At 40.8% G+C, this 14,787-nt stretch overlaps 1 protein-coding gene across 1 annotated transcript; it reads right to left on the bottom strand.

The window, feature by feature from the left end:
• Positions 1-1,712: 1,712 nt before the first annotated feature.
• LOC311255851 (synaptotagmin-5) lies at positions 1,713-13,923 on the bottom strand. Its single transcript, XM_084350503.1, has 5 exons — positions 13,839-13,923; positions 10,943-11,949; positions 5,998-6,169; positions 3,626-3,792; positions 1,713-3,485 (listed from the first exon to the last, which is right to left on the bottom strand). The coding sequence occupies exons 1-5, from the start codon at positions 13,858-13,860 to the stop codon at positions 3,336-3,338; spliced, it is 1,518 nt and encodes a 505-aa protein (XP_084206629.1). The 5' UTR covers positions 13,861-13,923; the 3' UTR covers positions 1,713-3,335.
• Between the last annotated feature and the right edge of the window lie 864 nt (positions 13,924-14,787).

The raw sequence follows: 14,787 nt of genomic DNA, 5'->3' as shown, positions 1-14,787 counted from the left end.
CAGGACCCGAGATGAGATGTTCTGTGTGGGTGTTTGCATTAATGTGAGCACTGTTCATGTATGTTTTACATACTGTGTGTGCAGCAGTGGTCGCATTTATTTGTTGATCTGATCTGACATAAGTTCACCCTGGGTGTTAGATTACATCACCTCTGGATTGCACATCTTATGTATATTTATAGCTATTGGGAGGGATGTCACCCACTGTGAACAGATGACAATGACTAAAAGATTTAGTCATGAAGCATACATGTGCCACAACATCTCTGTCAGGACCAGATGATTTGAATGCAGGCAAGGTGAAAAATCCAGAGGAAAGGCCAGGAGGCAGACTAGCATTTTTCTCAGGGACTTAAATATAGGAATTCAAGGAAATTCTGAATAAAAATGGAATTTTGTGCTTTTCCAGTAATCAAAGTAGCAAGACTGCTGAATGTGGGCTCGGAGTTTTAGTTTGAAAATCTGCATAGGCTACAACTGAGCTTTATTATTTTCCAGTTGTGAGACAAAAAATGCCCACATATTCTCATAAACTCACCATGATGACTCATGTATCTGAAGACTTTAGTAATCCATTGTCTCTTGAGAAGCTTGTCTCTCAGTGACATCATCAATCTGCCATTCAGCTTCAGGAGGAAGTTATTTAAAGGATACTGTTGGTGGTTCTCCATATTTTAGCCTAATACATACAAACGGTGTACACTTTCCATTATTGTTGACCAATTTTCACAGCTGGGATGGATATAGCAATGTAGGCTTGTCTGTTAGTCCAACAGGGGAATTCCAGTGTTTTTAAACGTATATTTTTTATATTATATTTTTATATTACATATAAATATTACATATTTTCGTGTGTAAATGATTAATACCCACCAATTCTATGGGGCAACTCCAACTGTCCACCAAAAGTGCTTGCTTTTGTCACTCAAAGGATGAGTTTATTAATGTCTCACATTATGGAAGCAATTCCTACAGAGACAGAGCTTTTCTTAAGGAAAAAGACATTAACAAACTCATCCGAAAACAAGTCTCACTCAAGGAGAAGTCCCGCTTTGATTTCTTGGGAGAGTTGAGTTGCAGCAGAAAGACAACAGTGGAAACAATCTAGATTAGGCAATGTAGATGTTTTCAACCAACTCCAACTGCAGCTGTAAATGATATGTGACTAACCATTTCCCCTCTTTATTCTGTTTGTTATATTTGTGGGATGTGGCAGTGTAGGTGTTAGCAGGGACTGATGAAAACTCTCCATGTTGTTGTTTCCAGACCTTTGATGCATAAAACAACCAAATTTATGATTGATGATCCTTTTCACAACTTGAATTGATTTATTGTTTGTCCCCTGGGTTTGATGTCCCACCAATATAATGGACCTTCAATAAATACAGTTAAAAAAGTAAATAACATCAGGATTCATTGTGATTTGAAGCCAATACAAACCAATAGTGCATTAATGATGGCTCTATTCCATACGGTGTAACAGTGAGCCTGTATACCAGGACTCTGAAACTGAACCAGCTAAATGGAATTCAACCATCATTCATTTAATTATTTACAACCTTGCTTTTCCTTCAATCAGTCTTTGGTGAAAAAGCAAAGGTATAGCTCATAAATACAATCTGGGAAATCACCAAAACTCAATAATAACTACTGTATAATGATTTAAAAAAATCTTCATATAATATGTCAATTTATTTTAAATTATTTGAAACTGTTCCCTTTTGAAAGGGAGACATTCATATACAGTTGAGACAATACAGTACATGCCACCAGCAGTCATGGACAATATACTATAAACACAAACACAACACAACAAATCCTTCCCCTGAAACCCAAAACAAATTACTTCATTACATATACTGCCATTATTTTATATGTGAAGGCTGATGAACAAATGTTAAGAAACCCTTTGACTGTGTTGAAATGAAAGTGTGATGAAGAAATATCAACAAGATATCTTGAGGACATCTTTAGGCTGGACACTGCATTGTTGATCATTAAACTCTTGTTGTTTTCAATGCAGATATAAGAGACCAGAACATATGTCAGCATAATCAATAAAGGGAAAATCATTATTTGTGCCTCGTGGCCAAAAAGAAGAGAAGAGCAGTGATATATATTTTCTAACAGAGTGACATTTGATTTTCTTGTTTTAGTTGTCTAGCTTAATTATCCAACTCCGGTTTCAAAAATAAGAGAAAGTTGCTATTCCACTGACTGCAAAGAAAACTCAGTCCACGTTGAGACAGTCCAACTGTTTTCTAAAGTCACCATGCCATGAAATTTAATGTCATTTTTCATTTTGGCTTCTCTTGACTCATTAATCAAAGAAAATGCTGCAGAGTGTGTTCAGCAATAAAATCCCATAGCAAGGGAGCAACACTGTACAGTATAGTACTTCACTATATTGAGGAGCGATGATAGTCCACTGTTATTTGGTAATGCTGATCTTGGTCTTGATCACTGGACTTCATGCTGCACAGCAGACATAATGTAATGATGTTCCTTATTCTTGAATCCTTGCTGTTGAATACAGTTAAATAATTATTATAAAAATCTTTTATTTTGCATTCATTGCACATGAGCAGGCCAAATGCAGATGACTGAGCATTATCTATCTGTGACCCATCAAGTCCCCACATGTGTACTGTAGCTTCCACCCAAAACAAGAGAAACAAACCCAAAATAAAACAATAACTCAGCAGGCATGCCACAACGTGAGGCCACTGTAATGGCCTCATACATACAGTATTAGTGAGGAGAGGTGTTTACAGTGTGAGGACAAATACTGGCACAGTATTATACACCACAGCAAATTACGAGCAGCAACATATATGCTCAACAACTTTCACTTTTTTCGGACATCCATCAAGTTCTAGTCCACGTGTACATCTGTAGCGTCTGGGCAGAATACAAACAGTACCACTACGTCAGCACAGAATCAGAATGATACAGTTATACAGACTACATTTTTTAAAGAGGTCACAGTGGAAGTTATCACAAAGGCAATGTCGGGATGCTGAATACTGTTGATGTGGAGAAAGCTGCCACACATCCCTCCTCCAAACAGTGAGCCGTGCTTCTGCCACTAAAGCTCTGTCGATAATGGAAACACTTTTATTTGACTTATATTTTTCTCTCCCTAAAACTGCATTGCCGTTTATTTATTTCATGAACATTATCTGATAAATGACCTGGAACACTATCAAATAAATACCATAAACACCACGTGTGGGAGGATTTTGCCCTTCAATCGCATGATATTCCCACTCAACTCCACCTCTCGTTGTCACTCACTGGACGTCGGAGGGACAGTAGCAATAACTCAATCAGTCCTACAGCACATCCGATTGGATCATGTGCCAGCGAGCCGTCTCTGTTTGTCCCCGACTGCACATTTCCTTCCAGTGTCCCTGTCCCGCCTCTGAGACATCACTGCCAATCAAGACGCGACCCAGAATACTGCTCTTAGTGTAGAGGCGGCCCTGTTGACACATGTAGAAAAGTCAATTTTAAAAAAATATGAAATTTAGTTACCAATACTTAAGCATTTTAACATAAAACTGCATGTCGCTTTTTTAAAATGTAATGTACTTAATGGACAAAGTAAGGCAGAGTTTCCTACCTGCATGACAATAAACTCAAGGACCAGTGGCAGCTGAGTGATGTCACCAGAGGGCAGGTCAAACAGGAATGGAGCGTTCCAGACGGGGTTTTGTCCGCTGGTCCCTTTGGTCTCCTTGGTACCGATTATCTTCCCGTCCTGACGCAGGTTGATGACGACGTAGTGGTCTGTGGGGAAAAAGTGACATCCACAGTCTTGATTTTGTTTATTAATGTCATCTGTTTTTTGTTTTTTTCCTATTAACGTCATTTTCAGACGTTAAGAAGGGTAAACAAATAAAAAAGGTAAAAGTAAAGTCATTGACATTATATTTTTGGAAGGTGTAAGTGTTAATAAATTAATATACGCTCACTGCAGGCTTGTTATTATGATGTTCCACATCTTTCTGCATGTTTATAACCCTCACTGAACACCTCTCCACTGTCACTGTCCCAAATCTGCATCATCACTTGCAAAATGTGATTTTCCTAGTAAATCCATTCGAGCATGCTAACTGGATTTACTAAAATTAAAAAAGCAATGTGTCACTGTCAGCCAAGAATCGTGCATCTGCAAAGGGCATATATTCTGACAGATTTCAGGAATTATTTGATCTTGACACTCACAAAAAGGTGTGGACAACCAAAACATCAAAGCTGTTTTTCCCCTGACAGAATCTGCTGCTTCCTCCTCTCCTCAGCAGCATCATCAAAGCAGAGCTTTAAATCAGATGTAGTGAGATATGATTCAGACAGGAGGGGAAATGACACCGGGCTGATCAGCTCCTAATCTGATTATACTACAAACCAATCAGGGATGCGGTCTGTCTGACTGCAGCGGAGGCAATAGAGCAGAACACAGACGGGCTGTAAAACCTGATGAGTAGTTTACACGTCAGCCGTGTGTTCATGTATTTTGCCGCTTACAGTGTGAGTGTATTGACAATAATTACAAAGTCCAGAGGATTATCCATCCACTTGTGGAGGTCCGTGGATGTCGTTCCACTCTATTCTGATCATTTTGGTGAGGCACATAGTGAGTATAATATCTGTCTTTCTTTGTTTTTGTCACAGTCCAGGAATCAGGGCAGACATTCCTGGATTACTAAGTATCATATACATTTATGGACGGGATGGGAGACCAGAACTTGGGGGTTAAAAGCTGTATGCAAATGTTCCCCTCAACTCTACAATGCTTAAGCATCTTTCAGCTTATTGTTTCGGTTTTTTATTTTGTTTTATTGGCATCAAAAACCTTGTTTCCAGCAGCAGCAACAGCAGCAACACAATAACTCTAAACTGACTGCACTATCTGCTCAGGATTGAACAGCTGGCAGATAAATTAGCAACTAGCCGTTAGCATTTAGCAGCTACAGTACCAGACACGGTGCCGCAGAAATGAGTCCTAAAGCCTGGAAATAAGTTAGCATTTTAGCAATTCCGTTTCTCTCGTCTTAAAGTCAAGCTTAATATATTTTTCAAGTTTTGTTCCACAACATAAAATACATCAGTAAATACTCTACATTTAAATTTAAAATAATTTATGTGTCCTTTAACGGCGGCTGCTAACAAGCAGCTGAATGAGACTACAGAGGTTTACAGAGACATTAAACTCTTTATTCCAAACACAGAGACTCATCTACTCCGTTTTAGATGCAAACTGGTTTAACTCCAACTTTACAATTTATAGATTGATCAGTTTACGGTAAAGTTTGTATAGTGTAGTGGAGTAAGATACTTAGTGGTGTTGGGGAGGTCATGCAACCACGATGTAGTTTGTTTATAGCCTAACGTTAGCTTTTTTGTTGTGGTGACGTTCATCTGTGAGGATTATCTCGCTGACCAAAAAGTGTAAATATCATCATCGTGTGTTTGCCACAGATCTTCTGAGCTGGCTGGGAGCATAAGAGAGCTAAATGCAGAGTGCATATTTGATTAAAAACATTCATCAAGTTGACTGCTGGATGTGTTAATAGGCAACAATTTCATAGTTTCATTTTTGGAGGTGATGACATGTCAGCATTTTGTTTTAGTTTGTTTATGTTGCTTCCAGGTGACTGATAGAATCTGTTATTGCAGGTTTTATCAAAGAAAACTGGGATAAAGAATCAAAATTACCACATGTCCAAATACAACCCACAGTAATGCTTAACAATCGATTGTCATGTTTTCCAGTCAATAAACCACTTGCTGAGCAAATACAGAGGTAGCAGGACATTGTTTTCTTTCCCTAATCTTATCAGAGCAGTTGTAGTTGCCAAAACTTGACCAGACCATGAATACAGTTGTGTAACATGGGTTATTTTAGCTGATGTTCAAAGACACTACAAAACAAAATATGTGGCATTAAGAAAGGCAATGAAAAACTACTTGTGAGGATTTTTCTGCCTTTACCTGCAGCTCCTGGGATCCGTGTGAGCTTGGCCAGATTCTCAGCCTTTCGGACCATCACCTTGATGCGTTGTGCCAGCGTCTGATACTGCAGCAGGATGAACAGCTGGCCCAAAGCCCGCGGCACACACACTGAGCTTTTCCTGTGACCCAACGCTTCCTGGGTACTCACACTCTGAGGGGGAAACCGAGAGAAAAAGATAAATGTGAGAGATTTAGCAAGAGAGGGAAAAATGTCTTCTTTCACCCGGCAGATGTTCCCTTCATCCTTTGGGAGGCTGGGAATGAAATGAAACCAAGGAGAGAAACCAAGAGAATAAAGCAGAGTCAAGCTGTAAAGCAGTTAACACCCATGCTCGTGGATGAGTCGACCAAGGCATTGACACTGTCAGAATCAATGTCTCGGTTCCCCTTCAGAGGGATTCGCCGTGAATCACAGGAACAGGTAAGAGTTTCATTGTGAACCGTGTTTTCTTCATCTGAGGGCAATATAAAAAGTATCATCTGTTTTATTCATGAGGCTTCTTGGATTGACCTGCCTGAGGAGCTCAGTGTGCTAAATCTGAATTACATTTCCAACCACTTAAAGCTAATCAGTAATAATGGTTACTTTATCTGTCAGGGTTTGACCATTCATTCTAAAATAATACATAACGTTCATGCACTAAGGCACTTTGGTTAAAAGTACTAAAGTGTGGGTATAATGCTATTTTACATCTGATTACATGTCAGATCTAATTAGTTTGCATTGTTTGAGGTGCAGTGAGTCACAGTCTGCTGTCAAATGGCCGATTTTATCCCGCCGGCGGCTCGCTAAGCCCTGGCAGCAGAGTGTGAAGGCGATTTTCTTCCAACAAGTGAGTTTCGGTTCACTGCCTCTGTCTGTCACCAGCGCTTCGTCACTCACACTTACACTGCCTTTAAAAAGGAGAGGCGTTATTCTGCAAACATTGCCGAACTAACCTTGAAGCTATAGCAAGAGATTTGTTGTTCAGAAAAGTTTTTCAAGCTTTCAGCAAACTTCCTGAGGCAGCTTCCTGATGGTGGAACTGGAACATTTTCAACATTGTTTTCAAAATGTAAAAAAAAGACTCTTATAGAACATCGGTTTTATGTAGTTTTCTGCACTGAAACCACAGAAGTCTGTTATTATTTGTTAACTCGGTTAACTCCAGATATCTTAGGTTACATAACGGGCTGATTATATGAGTCATTCAGTGATCTCCAACGCATGGAAGCCAAAGCAGACAGGAGAAAACTAATATAAGAAAAACTTCTCCCTGTGGTCTTGCCATTATTTAACAGTCTTGGGGCCTCTTTAGTAGCTTGACATAGAAAAATGTCTCTTATCCAGCTTTTCCTTTCAGATTTTCTCAAGATAAACACTTTTCAGTCACACACTTGGCCACCTCCAAATTACTTTCGCCTTTGACAAGACATCAAAATGAAAAGGTAATGTTTGTACTGGTGGCTAATATCAATGAGATTTAATCAGTATTGATGCAGTACAAGTTCTGACCACTAGTGATGAACAGCTCTACTTTGCACCAGATTAACATTTTTTCCCTTCAACTCGGTAAGAAGACTTGCCGTTAAGTGCGTTTGAACTTCCAATATTGCTCCAGTGTCATCATGTATTAATCCCTTTGTTTTCACAATAACTTTCTAGTGACAATAGTTTTTTATTGCAGTGGAGGCACAGAGGGGCGGTCCGTGTGGACACCAGGGTCCATTAGTCACATTCAGACCTCAATCTATGGTTAGTTAGGCAAAAAAGCACTTTGATTACAGTTTGACAAAGCTTGTGGTTTCAAAGTCACTTTGTCTGGATTAAACAAGATCACGATATTTTGTGCGCCTTAACCAAGTGCTGTCAGTGCCTTTACATTACCATAAAACTGTTGGTATTGTAATGCTAGATTGGATATTTTGGCGGAAAACAAATAAAAAACTATCTCAGTGAACATTTGCCGGATACTTCAAAAACCATTTCCTCATTATGTTGCCGAAAAATGTAATCCATTTAGCGTTACGTTTCCTGATCATAAACAAACATCCCACTCCTGGACCAAGATATTTTTTTTCAGGAGATGAAACCAGAGCTTAAATAACAATAAATGGGATGCTCATGTTACTTTCTGCCAGTTGGATCCGTATTGACGCCACATCAGCCACACACTAGAGCTTGATAATCCAATGGTATATCAGGTTTACAGACTTTCTGGTAGTGGACTCCCTATAATGTGAAATGTTTGCAAGTGATGTTGAGTGCCGGTAGCTCCCAACTCCAACTTGTTTTTTTACATACCATGGGCATCTGCTTTCAGCCCAGAAGCTCAAATAAGCCAATTTGACCCGAAAAACCCAGCACAAAATTGTGTGGAGCTGAAGTCAATAAAAGGTGAACACATTGCAGGTCAACAAGACCCAGAACATTATCTCAAGTACAGCTTAGGGACCAAAAAATATGACATGATGCTCTGTTTTTTAAGCTTGATTCAGCAAAATATCACTTATTCCAACTTCTGTCAGCAGTATATATGGATTTTACATTCATCTTTCATAATGTTAGTCATTTGTATCCTCAGTGGCTGACAATAGGAAGCTGAGATTATTAGCAATTTGCCAAGAATGAAGGTATGACTGTGATAATATATATATGTATATATATATATATATATATATAGCTGCTTGCTCAGAAAACTGACATCATAAAGCTGATCATCCACACTGTCAATAGCAGCCCTGCCGTGATCGGCTTCTTCTTGTGCTGCCACGTCATGCCCCCTGCTCCCATGAAACGTCAAAACAAGCAATGCGATAAAGATGAATAATCGTCAATACTCCGGCTGGTCCCATTACGCTAATTTCAAACTCTGCTGTTGTACTATAAATCCAGGAAGTGCCTACGTGAAAGATGGAGTCACTACGGCACAGCCTCCGTTTACACACCCACTCATCAGAATTATCCGGATTGCTGAGCAACCCCGCTCTTTCACAGCAACCTCCTGCTCCACAACAGCACAGTTACACACATTGACATAAACCAGCTGATATCATTGAGAGAGGATGGTAATAGTGTGTGTGTGTGTGTGTGTGTGTGTGTGTGTGTGTGTGTGTGTGTGTGTGTGTGCGTGTGCGTGTGTGTGTGTGTGTGTGTTGGTAGGGATGAGCCATATATGGACATAAAGGAGGGGCCGAGGTAAGTACACCTGACTGAATTTCACGTGGGATGAAATGATGCTAGCCTTACCACCATGCACGCTGTGATTGACTGAGTGAGTAATGTCCGGTGAAACATCAGGACCCCCTTCCTTCAATAGCCTGTTATTAATGCCCTCTGGCAGAGTTTCAACAGAGCCGCAGAGGGCACGGCGTGGGCGCGCTGCCAATTTGCTGCACTCTGCTTGTTTGCTCTGCAGTCGCTAACAACAATGTCACCATGACTAACAACAGTGGAAAACTGGCTAATGGGAGAACTGATTAGACGCTACATTCCTTCATGGATAAAACATGATATGTGCTATTTATACTGTGGGTCTGCGTGTGTAGTTCGCCTATTCCTTAAATCAACTGAAAATGCAGACTTGGTTAAAAAGATCTTTGAAATCGTATATTCACTAAAAATCAGAGAGAGCAGTTAAAAGTGCAGAAAGGGGTTATAAACCCTACAAACTTGTACACACAAATACACGTAAATAATCAAAAATCAACTTAAATTATAACAGGGTGTGCAGAAATAACAGTGTCGACGTTATGTGAAAGATGTCTATGTATTGTCTTGCACTGACATCTATTTAAGTTGGTATGCTAACAAGCTAGCAACAGCTCATTGCGGTGCAACATTCCCAGTCAGACCACTAGATGAATGGCTAATCGAGCTAACTAGCCAACAGCGGCTACAATTAGCAGCAGTTAGCGGTTAATCTGGTGATATTCTTCCCCCTGTTTGAGTATGAATTTGACAGGTGACTAATTCTTACATACTGCACCTTTAGAATGAGTGTTTGACATTTTGGGCGGTATGATTAGCCTAGTCACTTTCTTTCAGAGAGTTTGATTAAAAAAAAAAAAAAGATTCATACAACTCTCTTGTTTGTCTGTTCAATAAGAAGTTACAGCCACCAGCTACTTTGCTTAGCTTAGCATAAAGAAGGGGGACACAGCTAGGCTGGCTTTGGTCTGTTTCAGGAAAACACTGATGTAACTCATCATTAAACATCATTTGTCATCTTTACACTCAGGTGTTTGTAGAGATTAAACAAACGAAACATAACAGGGCTTCAGGGTGTGACTATTTTGGTTGCACATGCACCCAAAAATACATAACTTGCAACTAAACATTTTCATTGGTCGCACTGATGCACCTTTTTTCACGTTAACCGCTATTTACATAATTTGTTAAGAAATAAAATCAAAATATGTTTTTGGGTTTGCCTAAACTAATTAGTTAGTCTGGAGCTCTGTATAACATGTTAACTGGTGAGCTCTACAAGTGCAGATTTTGTCACAGTGGACAGAGCCAGGAGAGCGATTTCCTGCTGTTACCAGTGTTTGTGCTAAGCTAAGCTAACCAGCAGAATCTTCATATTTACCTACATGTGAGTGGTGTTAATCTTCTCATCTTACTCTTACTGAGAACGCAATAAGTTTATTTCCTGAAATCCTGAACTATTCCTTTTCATTTCTGTAAGCAACTCATCAACAAGTGCTCATCATCCCTGAGACACACTTTAACTTGGTTCTCAGGGCATGTTTGGACTCAGGTCTGGGTGCTGACAGCCTGGTTCTATTTGAGTTTGGGTAATCTTCAGTCTGAAGTGTTCTCACTGCTGTTGTCAATGCACTTGTGTGTGTTCTCTTATAGCCACTATATTCACTCTTTGCTCTTGAAAGCTTGATTGTAAGACATACATCAAATAAATGAAATCATCCAATCATAGTGTACCTTTTTCAGCTTGCTTTTAGTTGGGCTAAGTTGCCTGGTGTAGGTGGTGGTGGTGTCTGGCTCCCACTCCATCTGCTCACAGGGCAGCTCCACCACCCCCAGGGCAGCCTCTCTCAGGCCTGAGAAGTCCCTGCTGTAGACAGCCAGTCTCAAGGTGCAGGTGCACAGCTCTTCCACAGAGTCCACCTGCAGCACAAAGCTCTGGTTGTGGAAGTCCGGGCTGAGGCTGCGGCGTCGAGAGGCAATCTGCTGAGGGGAGGGGCAGAGGGGAGGAAGGCTGGCCCGGACGAACACCCCGCTGCGCCTTCGACTGGCACCCGAGAGCCCCAGGATGTTGACCACCAGGGTGCCACAGGCAGAGGAGAAGAGTAGGGAGAAGTGCAGGAGAGGGGCTGACTTGGAGGGGATGGAGAGAGTGTTAGAGCCATACTGTGATGTGGAGGCCTCCCCTTGCTGGGTGGGAGATCTGGCAGCAGCAGCAGTCAGGTGACTGCTCTCGCTGTAAAGAAAACTTTCTCCGCTCACGGTGCTGCGCCGACCCATCGCCCGACGGGACTTGGACACCAGGCTCAGCTTAGTGAGTGAGGGCAGAGAGGCTCTGCCGTGACTTGCACGTTTCTTGGGTGAGCAGGGAACAGCTGGGGTGCTGAGGCGCCGCATCGGAAAAGAAGTTCCCGGAGACTGAACCAGCTCAGCTGCTCTGGTTGGGCTGGGGTCAAAGGGCAGAGCAGTGAGGTCATCCTCTGAGGGAGAAGAGCTGCTTTTAGAGGAAGGGAACTCCAACACATCCCCATCCAGCTCCTCATACTGCTGCTTGACAGGCTGAGTGCGTGGAGATGGAGTCAATGTCACAGTCACCCTCTGAGGGGGATGAGGGGACAAGAAAACTGCCTCCTTGTCCTCCGATGACACGCTCTTTCTTCTTCTGCGACAGCAAAGGATGCAACCGAGAACTAGACAGTAGCAGAAGACAGCAAGACCCACAGCCAGCAGGATCTGCAGGTGAACTATGGAGACAGACGACAAAGCAGTCATGGTTTAATATTGTGAGGGATTAGGAAAAAGAAAGCAACTGGGAGAGAGAAATAGAGAGAAAATGGAGAGGGAGACAGACAAGAGTTTTGTGCTTTTGAGTGACCGGTCAGTGAAGAAAAAAATGAAAGAGAGACTGTCAATAAAGCCAAATTCATTATGAAAGATCTGAGGACATCTGACTCTAAACATTATCTTGTTGTGTCTGTACTCTGAGCTCGTGATGAGATTAAAGAGGAAATGTCTCAGGGTTATAATCATAATTGTATAAATGGTATTGTCACAGTAACTGCTTCGATACAACACAGAAGCACAGCGTTTATGTAATGAGTATGATATAATGTTTGTGTGTTGTCTGTAATCATCGTTCGAGGATTTTCCTGATTGCACATTCATGGTCAACATTGTGATTTTAAACAGTTATATCATAAGGTTGTCAACATCCACAAAATAAAATCAATTAAATGTTGGATTAACACAAATCCCACACGTTGACATTACTGCACTGCACCATTGCATCAAGTGAAAAACCCCTCATGTCTTTTACATTTTTTAATTAAGATCCCCGTTAAATTAAGCTTTGCATGCTGTAATTAACAGATTTGAATTAGAATAGAATTTCAAAATAAAGCTCTGAAACAAGATGCTTTTTAAAATTGTGACGGAGCTGACAGAGTCACAGAGAATGAAGCCGTTAAAGCTGAACCCTGATGTCCATTAAATGTCAGATAATGAGGGTGTATTGGGATGACTCATGCCTCTGACACACTGGTGCATAGTGGTGAAAAAAAAAAAAAAACAAGGTTAGGCAGCTGTGTGACCATTGTAATGTTAACAACCAGACATGAGAATGACAGAGAGAAAAGCTGGGTGATTTATTTATTATAGAATATATTGATGTAAAATTCATCCCTTAGGAGGCAGGAACGCTGTGATTTCTTACTCATAAATTAACCTAGAATAAAGGAGGATGAGTTTATCTGAACCATATCTTTAAAATCAGGTGATAAACACTGACAAGCACAAATGTCATCTGATAACCTGAAGTCCCATTAAGTAGCACACATCCACTCTCTCATCACAAGAGGCTTGTCAAAGTGGAAAGGCGCAGTGCACAAGATACTGATAAAGACAAGATCACTATCAAAGCAAATGTTATCCGTCAGTGCAGATCCATTTCATCCCCCTGTGAGCCTGTCCAGGAGCCGGCAGCAGCTCCTCACACAGCCTCCATTAATAGATGAAAGTACTGAAGGGCTGAGTGCAGCAGTGATGTTAGAAAAATAAAGGCTGATGAAGTGGCTTCAGAATATGAGTCAGAGTGGCCGGTCAGTGGACATGATCATAGACCAAATGAGGTAACGGTGAAACCTGAGCTGTGCCAATTCAGCATTTTAATGCAGAAATCTCAAGCACGTGTCTATTTTTTTGCACTGCAGTGAGTGTGCAGAGGCTGCTGGCACCGACTCCACTTAATCCTGCATATAGGAATAACAACAATGCAATATAGTGATGGATTAAAGCATAACATTACAGTAAGTGAAGTTTGCTCTAACCTCAAGGCAAGAATAATCTATTGTGTTTGACTACAAGCTGTTGGTCCTTATTCATACAAAGTTATCTAAAACAAACAGAATTAGGGTAACCTTGCCAGTGAGTGCATGAGACCCCTCTCCTTCAGCTGACTCCCCCCTTCAACTCCAGCTCTCCTTCATAATTTAGGTCATTCAAACAGTAGAGATCAACAGCATAGTATTATGTTTGCATTTATTATTTTTTTCTATCAAGCTACAAATGAAATCAAAACCTCCACAGAGAGAGAGCAGACTAAACAAAAGCAGTAGAAGTAAGAAAGAGCTCCTACCTCCCAGAGTGTACTGCGACATGTTCCCACAGGGTGAGATGTGTGTGTCGAGTCAGTGTGAGCGCTGCTTATGAGAGCGGACCTGAAGCCAGTGCGCAGGGACCTGCAGCCTCCCAGCCAATAGTGACTGAGCTTTTATTTAACCGCACTGACTGAAGCGTCGGAGGCAGAAAGGGTCCTCTGACTTTTAACAACAGTTCAGCCTACCAGCGCTGCCCATCATGTTTTGTTACAGTCATTAATAATTAGACTAATAATGTGTGATTTAACGACCAAACTAACAGCAGACCAGACGCATGTGTACACAAAATAAATAAAGTTTTCTTGTACACAACCTGTCAGAGACTCACTAGGACAGTTAATTAGTTAGATACTGAGTGTCAGTGCAATCTGTCTCCAGTCACTTCTGTAGTGAACTTCAGCTCTTTTCACACAGGTCAAACTTCATGTGATGTCTCTCTGCTACCATCTTGTGGCCAAATTATACTATATTTTTTAATTATTATATTTATAATTGTTTTTTTTTCCCTAGCTATCTACTATCTTAGAGAATATTTAACTGCAGGAGCCGCCTGGCTCTCACTGCCAAGAGGGCGCAGTAATCCCATCAACTCATTTTATCAACATGTTTAGTAAATGTTTTTTGAGAGAGAGAGAGAGAGAGAGAGAGAGAGAGAGAGTCTGTGCATGCATATGAGTAAAGAAATAGTGGATTGATGAAAAAGTGAAGCAAAGTGACCAAAAAAGTGTTCACACCAGTCCCTGAAGCAATTAATGACCACTAGAGGGCAGAGATGAACTTCAAAAGTTAAAATCACCTTGAAGCCTCAAGCACTTTGGCACATTGTTTAACTGTAAAGAGACATATCACTGTTTGTTTTGTTTTGTTTTGTTTTGTTTTGTTTTGTTTTTTTGAAAGGATGTTTTAAGCTATAATGTGCCAGATTCA

The sequence above is a fragment of the Pagrus pagrus genome (assembly GCF_965226575.1).
Source record: "Pagrus pagrus genome assembly, chromosome: 1".
Taxonomy (NCBI): domain Eukaryota; kingdom Metazoa; phylum Chordata; class Actinopteri; order Spariformes; family Sparidae; genus Pagrus; species Pagrus pagrus.
This window is presented reverse-complemented; position numbering and strand designations above follow the sequence as displayed.